Source organism: Catharus ustulatus, chromosome 3, assembly GCF_009819885.2.
Source record: "Catharus ustulatus isolate bCatUst1 chromosome 3, bCatUst1.pri.v2, whole genome shotgun sequence".
Lineage (NCBI taxonomy): Eukaryota > Metazoa > Chordata > Aves > Passeriformes > Turdidae > Catharus > Catharus ustulatus.
The window spans coordinates 38,403,780-38,420,764 of record NC_046223.1 but is presented as its reverse complement, the minus strand read 5'-3'; the positions used below and the strand labels follow the sequence as shown (position 1 = coordinate 38,420,764).

General features: G+C 40.3%; 1 protein-coding gene across 4 annotated transcripts in view; it reads right to left on the bottom strand.

The window, feature by feature from the left end:
* Positions 1 to 16,985, bottom strand: part of RASGRP3 (RAS guanyl releasing protein 3) — a 58,157-nt gene that overhangs the window by 26,712 nt on the left and 14,460 nt on the right. For 3 of the 4 annotated variants that reach the window (XM_033055180.2, XM_033055178.2, XM_033055181.2), the window contains exons 2-3: positions 1,848 to 2,040; positions 232 to 334 (exon numbers count right to left, since the gene is read on the bottom strand). In XM_033055180.2, coding sequence (XP_032911071.1) covers positions 232 to 334; positions 1,848 to 1,917 — 173 coding nt within the window. In that variant the 5' untranslated portion in view covers positions 1,918 to 2,040. The remainder of the gene's footprint in view (positions 1 to 231; positions 335 to 1,847; positions 2,041 to 16,985) is intronic. The other variant, XM_033055182.2, reaches the window with a different exon arrangement.

Genomic DNA, 16,985 nt, shown 5'->3' with positions numbered 1-16,985 from the left:
TAGTTATTCAAGGTTGATGCAAACTCAGTATTCTTGTACATATGGAGAAATCCTACAGAGTTTTTATGTGACCATAAGGAAGCTCACAAACCTCCACCTCTTAGGTTGAAGAAAAATTCACCTCTAAACCTTGTTTTTCACTAATCAATTGGAACATTTTTACAAGCAGCCAGGAAACCAATCTGCTCCTGACACTGTAATGCCAATTTGCAGCACTTTGTGAAAGGATATGTGGACAGAAGCTTGCCAGCCAGCTCTGTCGAAGGCAGATACCACCGATGCATTAAGAGAAAGGTTCTTGGCAACTGGCTGGAGCATGGGTTTCCTTTGTCATCTGCAAAAGAGAAACAATGAGCTAACCCCATCATAAAAGAGGGGACCTTTTATTCTTACAGCACAGTCAAACAGAAAGGATCAAAAGTCGAAATGTTGGCTCCTTATCTAACAAGAAGGTAGGAGAGAACACCAGAGCACAAAAATGCCCCTTGAACAGTAACTTGCTAGAATGCAGTGACAGCTATTTAAACAGAGGAAAAAGCCCAAACCAGTGCAGATAACAGGCCACAGCAAAAAAAGATAGGGCATGGCCAGCACTATGCTAAATTTTATATAAAGACAGTGCCTGTAATTTAAGGGATAAATCCAAAATTAGTCCATCAAGAGAGTGGGAAGATGATTTATGTACAACTACTTCCAATATTTATTTTATTGCAGTTTTATAGCTTTAAGTTAGCAGTTAGATTATTTTTAAATGGATCTGCTTCAAGGAATTAAATGTTAAAGCAGTACCTCATATGTGTGCCCAAGGTCACATCTCCAGCTGTCTAACAGAGACCCTTGTGTCTTTGCAGTGGAGTCACTGAAACTGCACAGAGTTCTTCCCTGGCAGACTGACTGACCATCAGTCTCCCCCAATATCTGCAGTGTTAGATTATTCTCTGTCACTTTTTTAGAAGACAATAGATGGTATGAAACAGGAGCCACACATGGACTTGTGTGAGAGTCAAGAGGTGTGTAGACAAGAAGAGACACTATTTCCAACAGACAACAAGTGCATGGGCTCTGCCAATACTTATAATTAAGTTCTAGGGCAACAAGTTTGATTTGATGGCAACAGAAATGGGTGTATGGGATTCACTGCAGCTGGTAGCAAGGTCTGTCCATCCATCAACTGTTCAATCTCTCTCACCTTTAGATACTTGTTTCTCTCCATGGCAAAGAAAAATTAGTACTTCATTCCAATCAAGATCTGTCCTGCATTTCCAGAGAATCTAAATGTAGCTTTGTGTATCAAGACCCCATTAGAAAATGCTTAAGCCTGTCCATGAACTCATTTGACTGCAATGTGATATATGATTAATGGTGTTATGGATCAAGGTCTTTTTCATCACTTCTTTCCCTCAGACCTGGTACATCACATATTAATAAGAGTAAAAAGATTACATGACCCTTAGGTCATATTCTTGCCAATTATTGCATGATGATTTTGAAAACCTTTAAAAAAAATGACTGGTCAAAACCACAGCTGTGTAACCACTCAGGACAAAAATCAATGCCAGAAATAACTCCTTGAATAATTCATCTAAACATTTCTCTTGGTAAAGGCCAGCATTTTAAAAACCACCATACCCACAATTGTGCATTATCTATATTAAGAAAATTTAATACAGTATGCATGTGATTAAAATTCTGGCTTGAATGATTCTGGGCCAAATTGAAACATGGAAAATTTTACAGAACAGAAATTTTCTTAGCCAAGAGAAAGATTGGCTAAATCAGAGAACAGCAGGATTTATATTAAAAGATTAATTTCAATAACAACAAAATAAAATATTGAAAGAGCATACCAAACATTTCAATACAAGTGTTCAAAAGCTCATCTAATGTTGCAGCCTTTCCAAGAGTGTTTGACCCCATTGTCTTTTAATCGTTGTCAAAAAATAAGAGACATTTTCACCAAGTAGAAGGATGCTTCTTCAAATGCCCAGCTTTTTCACTTTATTTTGTTGGTTGCATTCTTAGCTGGACTTCAATGAAAATCTGAAGAAAGTAAAAGAAATCATAATTATATGACTATATGGAAGAATTATCAGGTTACAATGATTACAGTTCAACTCATCTTTTCCATAAACTGCTTTTTTCCCCACATGATGCAGAGCAAGTGAAAGATTGCCATAAGCTTTCCCTACATTCCAGCCTGTGTTTCTGAGCATTATCCAATTGTTTGTCCACTAGGATAAAATAAATGCATAGCCAGGGTCATAAAACAGAAACCAGATGGTAAATGAGGACCTGCATGTACAATGACGCACATTTTGTTCAAGCCATTCTATTTACACTTGATAGGTCACTTTTTGCTAATCACCCTGCTTTTATGTTTTTAAGCATAACCATTTTTCCCCCTGAGGTTACTGGTTCATGATAATGCTAATGGTCTTAATTGGCGCAGACCACATGAAGTGTTTAATGAAGTTCATAGCAAACATTAAACTAGGAGGCAATTTTTCAAAGGACCTTAAGATCAGCTTTTTAAAATAAAATAAATCTTCCCACAGTAGCTGGGCAGCAGTCACAGAAAGCTGAACACATACAGAAACGTCTAAATTTTATTATGCATCTATTATGCATTTAAATATCAAATATCCTTTTACCTGAAGATGCACAGAATACTCTGTTGCAAGTTTTCAGAAGTAATTTTACAGGTTATATTTAAAGAAAAAGATCAGTATTTTATTATCTGTGACTAAGCCTCACCATCTCCTGATCACACCAAGTGTTTGAAATGTGACAAACGAGTACATTCAGCAACTTATCAAAAAAAAAAAAAAAAAGGCTAAGAGTAGAACTAAAATAGTCTTTGAATTGAAACAACACAGGAATTTGGGAAATTACTTTTCAGAAGTCATTTCTCATAACATTAACTTTTTTAAGCTGGTCATGCAAAGCACTGATGAGCTATATACCTGCTTTAATTCACCCCCAAATATCAAGCTTTTCAAACTCACAATATTACAGACCTCACAAACCCAGTCCTAGTAGAACTGGCACTCTTCACCCACCTTTTTTACATAACCACCCTGACCCCTTTGGCACTGGCCAGTGCTGCAATGAACACAGAGTGGCACACTGAGCTGTGTCTCTGTCTTGCAGCCCTGCAAACATCACTGTGGTCCAGCTTTCCAAGGGAGGCCAGGCAGGGGCAGCTTTTCTGGCCGTGCTGGTGCTGCTTCAGCCACAGGACAGGCAGGTGTGCTCCTTCTTCAGCAAAAGGCAGAGCTATCACATCCTGACACAGCTCCCAGAAAGAGGAGAAATCCCTTCTCATTCAGAGTAGGTCTGCACTACTGAGCTGATCATGCCCCCCAGATTGGCCTGCAGCTCCATCAGTGAAGTCTCAACTTCCCAAGTAGACTTGGCAAATGTAAGCTGCTCCTTGCTGGCCTATGCTAGCTCCCACCTGCACCTCCTATCCATTTAGGACACCACTGATAGGCCAGGGGTGCTCTAGCAGCACAGTGCACTGCATCCCAGCACCTGGAGAAGTGTCCTGCACTGGACACTCCTCTACAGACCCAGCCTCAGAGTCCTGCAGTGCTGAGCCTGTTTAGAGCATGCAGCAGTGTTTTGCTTGGAAGAGCTTCAAAATATTCTATTCAGCCAAAGATGCAAGTCCTATGAGGAGCAGGTGAGAGAGCTGGCATTGCTTAGTCTGAACAGAGGTTGACTGAGGGGAGACCTTACCCCTCTCTACAGCTGCCTGAAAGGAGCTTGTAGCAGCTGGGAGTCAGCCTCTTCTCCCAGGAAACAAGCAACAGAATGAGAGGAAATGGTCTCAAGTTCCACAGGGGAGAAATTTAGATTGGATATTAGGGAAAACTTCTCTACTGGAAGGGTGGCCAAGCACAGGCTGCCCAGGGAAGTCATTGAGTCACCATCCCTGGAGGCATGTAAGAGATATGTAGATGTGGCACTTAGGGACATGATTTGGTGATGGACTCAACGGTTGGATCTGATGATCTTAAAGTCATCTTTTCCAACCTAAAATATCCTATGATTCTGTAGTATTATTTTTAGATGTGTTTCTACAGACAGGTTCTTTCTGGTCCCATCCAGTAATGATTTAGACATGACACTCTCTTCCCTGAAGCTGAGAGGATCCTGGAGGATGTAAACACAGTTGATGGAACAGGGAGTTTCTACCAGTCAGTGCACACACAGTGCCACAGTCCAAGCCAGCCAAAAGAAACTTGATCAGAGAGGTGCAAACATTAGATCCTGCCCCTTCCTCCCAGGTGGAAGAAAGCACTCTCCTGTAAATTTGGTGGTCCAGAAACTCCCCTTGAAAGAACACATCTGTTTTTCTAGGAATCACACAGAGATGCTGCTTGCAATGAACTGAGGGGAAACTAAACTAATCCTTTCACACAACAGTAAACAGAGAATGCACCTAAGAAAGAGGGGGAGGTGGGTACACAGTGGTCCTGCTGGTCAGGCCACAAGAGCCATGGTTACCCTAGGGTTAGTCTTTCTTCCTAAGACTGTAGACTGTTTATGTACTTAAAGAGGGAAAAAAAAAAAAAAAAAGTAAGCAGAGCATTTTCTTGGTTTGTTTTCAGAGTTAACCAGCAGCTGTGCAGTGTTTTTCAAGATCACAACTTTGTACACTTAACTTTTCCTAAAATCCCACTTTGAGCATGTTTTTCCTTTTTGACCATATCCAAATCCTTCTCTAAGTGCTTAAATAACTGATGTAATTTTCACAAAGCTAAGTCTTCCAGATTCATCTGACTTAGGTTTTCTTTCAAGAGGAGAAAAAATAAAATAATTTGCCATTTCAAAATATTTTTTAGTGCTTCAGACAATTAAACAGAGAAAAGCTATTGCATTTTCTGTCTATGCCTAGAAGATTGATGAGCATGAAATGTAGGAGTGGAAGAGGTTTGATCTGGCTTTTAAGTTTTGTTGGTATTCCCATCATCCATAAAATATAACATAGGAGAGAATCATCTCTGTCTTCCACTGACAACAGTATAAAGGCAGCCATGTGGTAATTAACAAATAATGCCCAGGGTAAAATTGAAGATTTGTTGTTTTCCTTCAATTTTACATAAACTACTTAAGTAGCAGACTAGATCCTGACATTGCAGTGCTGTCCTCCCAAACAGCCTACCTAACCTCTAAAGGTTAGAGCATTATTATAATAATGATTCCTAAAGAAGAATAAAACCACCAAGTGAAGAACTGGCTGACTGGGTCTGAGCCAAAACTTGATATCACATCTCTTGAATGCACACTCCAAAACCCACAACCATTACATCATTACTTGTGTGATTAAGCACTGCTGTTCTACTAAAACAATGAAGGAATTGTTTATAATCATACCACAATGGTATCCAACCACACACCAGCACCTGTAGAGAGGGATGAGTAAAATACTACTCTAAATTTCAGCTAGATAAATTAAATAAATTATATTCTGTCAACAGTTCAGCACAAGAAAGACACAAAATTAAAAATAAAATAGAATCATAGCAGAGTTTTTCTACACATAAAAAAAATGTTTGAAATATGCGGCTATTATTAAAAAATTGATTGCCAAAAGTGCAATTGGACTTCCAAACAAAGATAATCTCTGCCCTCAGCTACTTTCCAGCATAATACTGAAATGCCTTCTTGCCATCCAGCTGTTTCAGGGAACGATTGCCCACTAATGAAACTAATAAATAAATTTTTGCCTTATAATGGAATTGCAAATCCAATTGAGTTTACTGTGATTAACATAGGCTATTAAGGACACAAGAGGCACACAGTCCTCCAGAGCCAGACATTTTTATTTCTTTACCACTTGGAACTGCAGTCTCCCCTGCAAGTCTTGCTGGTAACCCTCCACATGCTGGGAGGGGATTTCAGGGGATAATCAGAAACAGGTGAAGACTGCAGCAGCAGAAATACCATCAACATAGACCTTAGCACTCACTCAAAGCCCACATCTTTTTCTCCTTGATTTAAGCAATAGAGACATCCATAATATCCCTATGAATCAACTCATGGTGTCAGGCACGTCATGCTCTATTTTATGAAATATTTCTATCATGGGATGTACACTTTCTCCCTAGGGAGAAAGCAGAAACAACTGCAGTGATGTGCTCAGAGGTTAGAAGATTGCCATGGACTGAACTACAAAACATAGAGCTCCTTCCAAGTCCTGCCATCACTCTGACTGCCACATGCACACAGTTCATTTGAGCAGATGGGTTTCCTTAGTACTTTTGGGCAGTGTAATGGTATTTTGTGTCCAACATTTTGGAAGACTTGAGATGGTGCTATTGTGGACTGTCTTGATAGATTACTTGAAAGAAGTATGTAAGCTGTCAACTCTTGAGACAGATGTGGTCAGGTTCAATACATTAGTTTTTAGAAGAAACAGGATACCCTGCCAGGAAACCTCTGATCTTATGCAAAAGCACCAAATGGTGTGAACAGGGTGGGCAGCACGAAGCTAAGGTTTAATGCTGGCTACTGGTTTTACTGTTTTAGTAAAACTAAAAGACTTCACTTCTACTGCTGGAGGCTACTAAGGGGAGGTCCACACTCACAACCTACAGCAGTTTAAATAGTATTAAAATGTCAAGGTTGTACAAATCCATGTGTGGGCACTCTCAGGTGGACTTCAGGCAAACTGTATCAGTCACAGGTGCAAGCTAAATCAATAAGTCAGTTTTAAACAGGCTTAAATTTGACATACAGGATAATATTTATTCAGCTAAATTAAATTCAAGCAGCTTTTTAGCCAGGCCAAATTAAATGTTCATGTAGCATTTTCCCAATTTATTAAAAGTGGGCTATTTTCCTTCTACTTAAAGACAATAAATAGAGGCTCATGCAAAGAGTCCCACCTTGATACAAGGCACTTTCACGGGTCTCAGTTTAGCCATAAACTTTCCAGAGGCCTGCACACAGAAGACTTGCATTCTTTATAAGATTAGGACATTCTTGGTGTTTTAAATAAGCCAGACCTCCCCTCATCCTCCCTCCTCCAAGCCTACACAACCCATCAGTGAATGCTTGCATTAAACAGCTTCCACCTGGCAGCTGGATGAGCGCTAAAGTGTGAGCAGCTCAACTGGGAAATCCAATCAGTATCAGTATGCAGAAAAAGAAATTGAGAAGAAATCATATCTCATGAGAAGGTTTAAGGGTACCTTCCCTTGATGCACCTTTTTCCATTATTCTATCTTAATCATATCCAGGATGAGCTCTTCAGGACAGAGTTCATCTGCTGCCCTGTAGATGTAATGGAGGCTCCCACAGCAAGACCCTTTCCTGTCATCAGTCTCCACATGTATTTGTGTAATTGCCATAACAAGAATCCCAGCTGGGACTGCACCTTTGCCTACACAGGTTCAATCAAGACACCTGTTCGGGCTCAGGTCAGCACAACCTTAGGTTGCCCACTTTGTGGCTCCTGGAGTTTACTCTCTCCCAGCATTATGTATTTCTTGTAGCTGGCCAGTACCAGTTTATTTATTGCAGCACACACGGCTCTATTTCTAGAAAACTCGGAGCAAGTGACACAGGGGTCAGGTTTCTCCAGGGTCTGACACAGGCAGGAGCTGTGCTAGGCAGGACAGGGCAGAGAAGCTGGGCTGTCAGGCAGCCTAATGCCACTGCTTCTGCCCAGCCCATGACCTCAGCCATCACATGCAGCTGGCGGTGGGATGGCACATCTGGCTTACCAATGATGTTTGTTGTATGGAGCAGGGACAGAGCACAAGGGGAGATTGTGCCACTGCTTCATGAACACAACATACAAGTCTTGCTGTTGGCAGGAGAGGCATGAAAATGGAATATGGGAGTCCTGGGCTCCTCTGACTCCCCGGTACTCATTCACCTTTGTAGCGTACCTTCAGATTGTAGTTACACCATAAACCTCAGCAACTGCATCCTATCTATTGCTTTGACTCACTTTTTTTTTTTTTTTAAATCAAAGGAGAATTTCAAAAGACACTAAGCAGCAGAGTGGCATATCTATGTTTCAATAGAGGATAGGACAGGTAGTCTGCTGGTGGCTAGCTAAAGCCAATCCTTTGGTGAGACAACCAGCAGTGCACAAGCTCAGGGTCTGTACTCAGCAGTTCCCCTCCACTGCTGCTCCCTTCTCACTCTGGTCCTGTGCTTTATCATGGGTCTCTGTGTACCACAGTTCCTTCAGAGGTGCCCTTGCTCTTCCATGAACTTATCAATGGGCCAGAGGCTCTCCAGGGAAGTACCTGCTCTGGCACAGAGCACCTCCTTGTCCTCTGACCTTATTATTCCCTCTCTTCTTCCCTCCTCCTATTCAGTCCCTTGTTCTCTCCACACTTCCCTCTCCTCAGAATTTTCTGCCTTTTCTTAAATGTATTTTTCCAGAGGTGCCACAAACTTGACTGATGGGCTCAGCTGCATGGGGTCCCTGCAAAGTGGCTCTGCCTGGCACAGAGCAGCCCCTGGCCTCCTCCCACAGAGGCCATTCCTGCAGACTCTCTGCTGCCAAAACCTTGCTATTTACATCTTGTATAGCCTCTGAAGGATGAGTACAAAAGTATTCAAGTTACAAATATTCAAAATATATTTTATTATGCTCTATTTTGAGAAGGCTCCACTGAGTTAATATTAATTTTCAGGAGTCACCCAATCAACACAGAAGGGCATTATAAGCCATTTCAAGTCCTAGACATCTTCTATGGGAACAGAGGTTAAATTAGTACGGCCACAGGTAAGAGACCAAGTGGATATATGGATCAACTCACATGAATCACCCAGCTGTTAGCTCAGACTCATACACATACGATCACAGTGTCTTGTACAAGTTCATAAACAAGCATGTGGAGTAGAATAGATGCTGACATAAGATAAAAGAGAAGCTTACAGAAATCATGAGGAATGCCCATGGACAGTCACATGACCAAAAATTTTCAGTATTCAGAAAGTCACTTGATTAAGGCTTGAGCTGTTTAAATAGCATTTTGTTTAGCATTCTTTCTGTGAAACATAACCAAGATGATTTCAAATACAACATCACACCTCTACCACGACCCCCAGGTTTTCTCCCATGTAATTCACCTAAAATAATGTACAGCTTAATAACTGGATTTGTAAGAACAACAAATTCCCAATTGCAATACTAACATTTTATGGAAATGGTTATCTACCATACTTTTGGTTTGTCCCATCCACTTCTATATTTGTTTCCTGTATTTACTTAGTTGGTATTTCCTCTGTAATTTTAACTCCAGCTAATAAATGGCAGTAAAATCTGAGCAGACATCCTTGGTTTGTTCCATATGCTATGCTGATGGCATCTGACACTATCCATGAGTCAAGGTAGTAGAGTTGCTCAGAATGCATCAGGTTAAAAGGGAGAGCTAGAGAAGACTCTACTTCTTAGTAGATTTGTAATGATTTCGCTATTCCTTGTAAAGTCCAATTACCAATATCAGATATTTGATTAACTTGTGTGACACTAGGGGATGCAGCTTTCCTGAGAATCTTTGTGCTTCAGACACTTTAGAGATCTCCAGCACCGAGGGAGAGGACAGCAACAGCAGTAAGAGTTTCACACACTCTAACTTGATCTTTCTTCAGAAGCCAAGCAAGACACCATCAATACCTCCTACAAGTTATACTACTGCCCGTAAGCCTTCTGAGAAACTCTTGGCAATTAACTTTGCTATTCACAGACTTGCATAGAGCATCTTTCAAGAGTAAGTCTGCTTTGCTGGCCTGGTCAAGTCAGGGTTAAAATGCATCTTACAAGCGAATATTCACAACTGGTTACACTGTTACATGCCTATAATGAGGCTGGTCCAGCCCAAGTAAAAAACAATTCTTTTAGTCCTTTTAAAAAAGCATCTGGGGAAGTAATCAACCCTTCAGTTCTCAAAGACAAACCGCCAGAATATTTATTACCATATATCTGTTACAAAACAGCTTAATATTTTATTATTGTTTACCTTAACCAGCTATATTCTCTGCAAGACAAGCCAGAAATATCACACGTATTTTTGAAGTATATTGCTAAGAAATCCTAAAGCCTATCTGCCTAGACTTTCTTGTATGTTCAGCTTGAAATCTACCACAACACTTGTTATGTCTTATTTTTAACTAAGCCAAAATTTTTCAGTAGTAGCATAGTCCCTGGGTGACTTCTTTTAAGCTATTAAATATTCCAAGAGTTATGACAGTTCTAGAAGTCAGCACTGCTTTTAGTTTCACACAACTTTTCAATCAATTTCAAGGCAAAGAAGAGTCCTTAGAGCATGTAACTTGTATTAAAATTCCCTAAGTTGCGTATCAAGTTCTCATCTAACAAACCCATCACTTCTAAATCAATTTTTCCCTTAAGAAAAAGCTTTTTCTCTCCATATCATTTTGTAATTTCCAGTTGTTTCCCACTGTAGACTACCTATCAGTACTTTCTGGGCCCCACACGGGGAGACAGCACACTGCAAACACCCGTGCCACCCTTTGTAATGGTGCCACAGGATTTGCAGACACATATGGAGCTGCTCAAGCCTGCCCAGCTCTACAGCCTTGTGCTGGTCACCCAAACATTAGAGATTATAGCTAAGTGACCCAAAAAGTAACATTTGAAAACACTCCCTCTCTTCCACTGGCCACCTCTGCAGCTATGTTACATCAAGGGAAGACAAAATCATTATCTGAAGTCACAGATACCACTAGGGAGGATTCAACACCTCCTCCTTACCTGCTATCATTTTCAGCAACGATTGTCATACTTGATTTCTCACTCTTTCTGGCTTCTGGCCTTTCCCAAACTGAAAATCAACTGCAGTTACTGTACCTCTACTAAAAGCAAGGGTATCACCTTGTGAAAAAGGGAGGTGAAGTACGTGCTCATTTTTATTTCTCCAGTCCTGCTAACCCCTACATTCCCTCACATCTCTCCCCAAGAATTCACAATCTATACCTACCCTAGTGTGAGGAGTGGCCTCTCTGTGTAGTGAGAGGACTTTTGCTGCTGACCTTTCCTCCTGTGATTACAATCAAAACCTGGATTGCCTTCAGAAATGTCTCAACCACATATTTACAGCCTGGGAAGTACTTATCAGTGCAGTAAATTGAAGGCAACAACTGGCAAAACAATAAAGGCAGGAAGAGGCTTTCAGAGACTTAAGTAATGGGAAACTGGATGTCTGAGATGGAGCAAGACAGCATGAAAAGGAGAGAGGGCAGGACAGAGCTTTGGCTGCTGTTGCTCATTTAGCTGTTATGGTGCACTTGTAATCGGATAATCCTTTGTTTTCCCTTTGATGAACATAGAAAATGGTTCACATGTAACTGCTATTTCCCACAGACCTGTTAATAGCTCCCACCCCTAGGAGGGTGGCTGGACCAGTTGCTAATGGCCAGCAGCCTTCTCAGTCCCTGGTGGCAGCTGCCATTCATTTGAGAGCTGTGGCTCTTTAGGGAGAGAGTGCAAATTAAAATGGCACGCTGGTAAACAGTGACAGACACGCATGGTGCAGCCAGACCTGCTGTGTGACCTTGGAGCTCATGCAAATTGCAGTCTCCTGCACACTCACACGAAGCAGGGGTGCCTGGCTTGGGTGGTGCTATGGCTTTGCAGCTGCAGAAGTCACCAATGCCTCACCACTCATAGGCAAGCAAGCCTGCAGAAAGCTGGCAGAGTGAAAACACAGCCTGGAGGTCAGGAGAGATCCAGCACCTTTGTTTTTGGAATTCTGTCAGCAGATGCTGGACATCAAAGTTTCTCACCTCTGGTTATTATTCCTGAGTTTCCCTTGGGAAGATGGGTGGAACAATGGCAACTTCAGATTTCTTAACGATGCAAAGAGCGTTTTAAACACAGACATTCAGTGCTTCTTGGGCCAGTTCAGAGTTTTTTTAAATACTAAGTCTCCAACAGAGAAGAGTAGTAAAGAGATTATTAGCAGTTTTTAATGAGTCTGACTAGATTTTGTACTCTTTTTTTCCAGAGGTATCAAAGCAATCATCAGTGAGCTGACTAAACTTTGTTTCCTCACAAAGCAAGCTACTAAGACACATGCACTGGTTAATATAAACATGAAGAAACAGCAAACCTCTAAAACTGTTTATGATACAAGAAGTCTACAGAGTACAGGATGTGAGAACAGTGTCACCACAGTTCCTATATTCCTATATCCAAGCTCTTGGACCAGAGTGAATTTTATTAATAACCACATACCTTTCTAACAATAAGACTGCTTGCAGCCAACAAGTTAAATGCCGTCTTTAAAAAGAGAGTATTGTAAGAATGTGCTGTATATAAAAATATGCAGAACAGCAAGACAACTGGAAAAAGGGGAAGGAGCAGTGTAAAAACAAAATCTCAAAGAAAAAAAGAGGAAAAGCATCTTACAGTTCCTGCTTTAATAAGTAATACTTCATACAAGCAGCTTTGATATTTATTTCGCTAATATTATTTTGGCAGTTATGTATTTGTTGTATGAAAGACTATTTAACATAGGACTGCAGGTACACAAATATCCCACATCCACAGCCACAGAACACACTACTATCATAGGACTTCAGAAAAACAAACCTTATCAAAACCTGCTGGTTAAATTTGCAAAGTTTATGTCTTAAGACACAACCCTGTAATTCTTTGAAGCTCATGTATGCTAAAGGTTCAACATTATTTGAAAAGCAACAAGAGCAGCTGCTGTAGCTGTAACAGCTGAGAATCACATACTGCACCCAGTACACTTTTGGCATGGTAGATAAACCCCTGCCAGTTAATTGGTAGTGTAACAACTTTGCAGTGGCCAGTTCAGACCATCCCTAGCAACTTGAAAGACTCTTACTGAATTAATCCAAACCTGTTTGTTTTGAATTTATAGAGGACACCCATCACTCTCTACTCCTTAGCATATATCAAATTTAAGGACCTTATCAGAATTTCCTTACAAATCTGCTAAACCCCAATAATTATAAAAAAAATAAATTTCTATGGCTATGTAGTAAAGCTAATAACAAGTGAAAAATGTGGTCAACTAAGGGGAAGAAATTAAAGGGTGAAGGGGTTGGGAAGATCTTGGTTTAAAAGCTGATTTAGAGGCTTAGGGACTTGTTTTTCTTCCCCCAGTATTTAGCATTGAAAGGCTGGCTGCTGTTGCAGTCAGGTTTTCAAACAGCTCAGTCCTTTTCAAGCTTGTTTACAGAAGCAAACGATATTTCTATCAGCACTAGTATACCAGATAACCATGCTCAAGTCAAATTTTACACCAATTTCTAATTCAATATCATTAATCAGTTCAAGTATTCAAAAAGAAGACTGTTTTGAAACACAGACATGAAATAAACTTAAGGTATGTTAATCTGAAAACCACGTCTCTTATTTTAGTTCTGCAATATGAGCTGAGAACGAAATCCAAAAGAAGGATTAAGAGCCCAAATCCTGGCTCCCTTTTACTCCTATGGCCTGACTCCAGGGGTATGTTTCTCAGCCTGGTCTCTCACTTCTCACCTCCTCACCCCAGAAGGTGACTGTCTAGAGCTTGTAACCTCTTTCTGCACTTTTGATACTAAAGTCTGAGTCAGTAACACCAAGAAGCTCCCTACTTAGGTCATTCCTAAGTCCTTCTGGGACCTGTACACACGAAATCCTCTGCCTTGTCTGTGTTAAGCATCCTTTAGTCACACCTAACATGTCAATCCCACTCTACATAGGTGCATTCATGATACTCAAATTCTTTTTCCAAGACCTGTGAATGCTCCTTAAAGCTATGACAGGTACAGAATCAACTCCTCCAGTTAATGGAAGGATTGCAGATCCCACGCTATCTTGGCTGAGACTACAGAGGAGATTTACCATCCTCAGAACCTCAGTGTAGTTCCAATAATGAAGTTTCTTCAGTCTGCAGGGAGCAAGCAAGAAAGAGCATGACTCTGTAATTTAAGGGGAAGAGCACTCACTCAAGAAGAGGGGGAAAAGGTGAATTCTAGCTCCTGCTCCAATTCCTACTTCAGATAAAAATATACAGACAGTCATTAGGGCAGGGTCTGGAAACCAAGAGTTTTAGGAAGGGTGGCAGCTGCTCCAGGAAGCATGTGTTCATGAATTCAGCAAAGTAGAACATGAGTAAGCAAGCTAAAGCAGGCAAGACATCTTTAGCAGAGGAGATTATTATTAGTCTGTTAAGGAAGCTATTTCATGAACAGTGTGATAAGGCTGGAATGTCATGGCTATTCTGACTTGGAGAACAAAAATCACTATGTATCCAGATAGTGGGTTGACTCAAGCCCTAATTCAGCAAACTTCTTCTGATGTAATTTTCCCCACTGGTAATCAATTATGTATTTGCATAAGCTGGGTTTTTTTTTACTTCCCACTAGCAACACCAGAAATTTCCAAACAAGCTCTGGGCTCAAACAATGCGTTGCTGTGAAACAAACAATTTACCAATGTGTTCCACACAAACCAGCACCAAGATTATGGACTGGGTGGACCTAAGTGAATTATGGGTTATGAATAGAAGCATATATCTGTTATAATGCTACTTCAATTAAGAAAATTTAATTTGTTGAGACCAGAGTTTAAGCTGGAGAAATGTTCATCTTTCTAAAGAACATGAACAAGAACACAGCATTACAACACAGAATATATGAACCTTTGGTCATGTGTCAAAGGCAGTCTTATCAGTATGTTTAGCAACCATGCAAATGCCCCCCATACAAGCCATGTTCAGTCTATTTGACAATAATATGTATGACTTACTTAAATTCCAGTCTCTAAGACTGATTCCTGTGTTGAAAATCTTCAACCTGTTTCAGGCCTGGGGACTAAAATATACTTCAGAAACAATGGAAAATCCTTGTTCATCTTTGAGATCCATACTCCAGACCCCCCTGCACAAGCCCATCACTGCTCTGAATGGAAGAGTTTTCCATAGAAGGGGTTGAAAAGAAGACAGTTTTAACAGGAGTGGAAGGAGTTGTGTATGGAAATTTATTGATATATATAACCTGTAGTATCAATGTATTTATATTAAACTTGGTATGACTTTTGTGGTAGTCCAAAGGAGATGTACTGCTGAATCACAAATATGAAATTTGTGTTAATTCATGATGATACAGTTATTTTCTCTTTGCAGGAACTAAATATATGAGGTATCTGAACAAGAATAGGTCAGGTCTCACTAATTTAGCATGTATTATTATGCCTGGCAGGTTCTCAAGATGCTGAAGCCCACTTCTCTTGCCCAAGAAACTCCAGATCATTAGTGAGGAGCATATGCATAAATCACAGGTGGGAGAGTACTCTGTAGAGAGAGTCAAACCATTTCACTTATTTGAATGTGGTCAAGGGGAGCAGTTATTCAGAGAAGTGAGACAGCAGATGGCCACCAAAACAACCAGAGTAGTTCTCAGGGGTAATTGTATTTTCTGCTGAGCTGTAAACATCAGCCCTGTGGGTATTTCCACACACCCACACGCTGATACTGACCTCATACACACTTACAGGTTGGCTGAGCTTTCTGATGGGATCTCTCATGAATTCAGCTCAGCTAATACCTATGTATTTGCAGGATAAGTCTTTGTAGCTGAACTGGATTCACCAAATCTCTTTTGTTAATGTTGCTGGTGCTTGTAGCTAATAATCTTTTACATTCTTTGCAAGAGAAAAGTTGCCCCTGCCGTCACAACACTTCTCTTCTGGTGGTCAGGTGGTTTTTACATATGTTATCTTACCAATAAGAAAACCTATCATTGAAAAAGTACTACTTCACTGGCTATTCACATCAAATAGAAAAAACACAGAGAAAAGCAATGAAGAGCAAAAACCAGAATATCTGAGAACTTGTTTCAGGCTTTTGATTCAAACTCTTAGGTATAAAACCTTGCTATTTCTGACTTGTAACAAAGGTCCAACATGAAAACAAATTTATCAAATTCAGCAGTGAAAAGTGAATATACCATAAATATGTTAAAAGTAAACACTAAGTGCAAGTTGTTTATAGTACCTGTACAAATGTATTGTAGCCAGGCCTGGGTAGCTTAGGGAAAAAAGAAAATGACACAAGTGCCCTTACAGTATTTTTAAAAGTAGTTTCCTCTCTTTATTCGGGAATATCCTGGGAGTGGCTCCTTGGTACAATGGCATTTTCAACTAGAGAGAGGGGCTAGCAGCAGTGCAGCTGCTCCTCAGCTAGATGTTTTGCTATAGAGCAGAAATATTCATAGAACTGCCAGGCTACCCTGATCATTTCATCAGAGTAAAGGGAAAATATTTAACAGGAAACTTATGATGCTCTCAGTGACAAGGGTCTGCACTGAGCTTCTGCACAGGGACAACAATGTCCCCACTGTTACCCAATCTCCTGTACAACATAGCAAAAAAATTCCAGGATGAACTTTGTTATACATTGGACTTTCTAAAGACACATCAAGGGGAAATGCACGGGCAGAGCACTTCCCTGAACAAAGAATGCTGAAATTTAATTAATGTGCTTCATGCCTATGCAGACCTGCCTTGACTTACATGAACATAACGGGGGTGTATATTCAAGAAGCTGAGCATTTTTTTTTATGAGATCAGGATATTATAAAATTATACTAAAAGATGGTGGTACAGAGGTTATGTTTTCTGCTCAAGTGCAAAATTGGTGTATGCACCAGTGGTGTTCCATGACTGGTGTTGCAGTGACAGATATTGCACTTAGAATCAATGAGAAAAGCCAAAAAGTGAGGAGAGCCTGAAGACTGCACTTATTTCTCAAAGTACACTGGTTGTGTTTAACAGTAAATATTCTTACCAACATAGTTAGTGATAAGGATTGAAACAATTACATTCTTGAGAATCTTGTGATGTTGTCTCTCCATTTTGTGGAGAGAGAATTTAGAAGTCTAGTCATGAGTATTGAATTTAATTCAGAATCAGATACTGACAGCTGGAAGCTGCAAATTAAGTAGGGGTTTTAATATTAAACTTTGCAGATCCA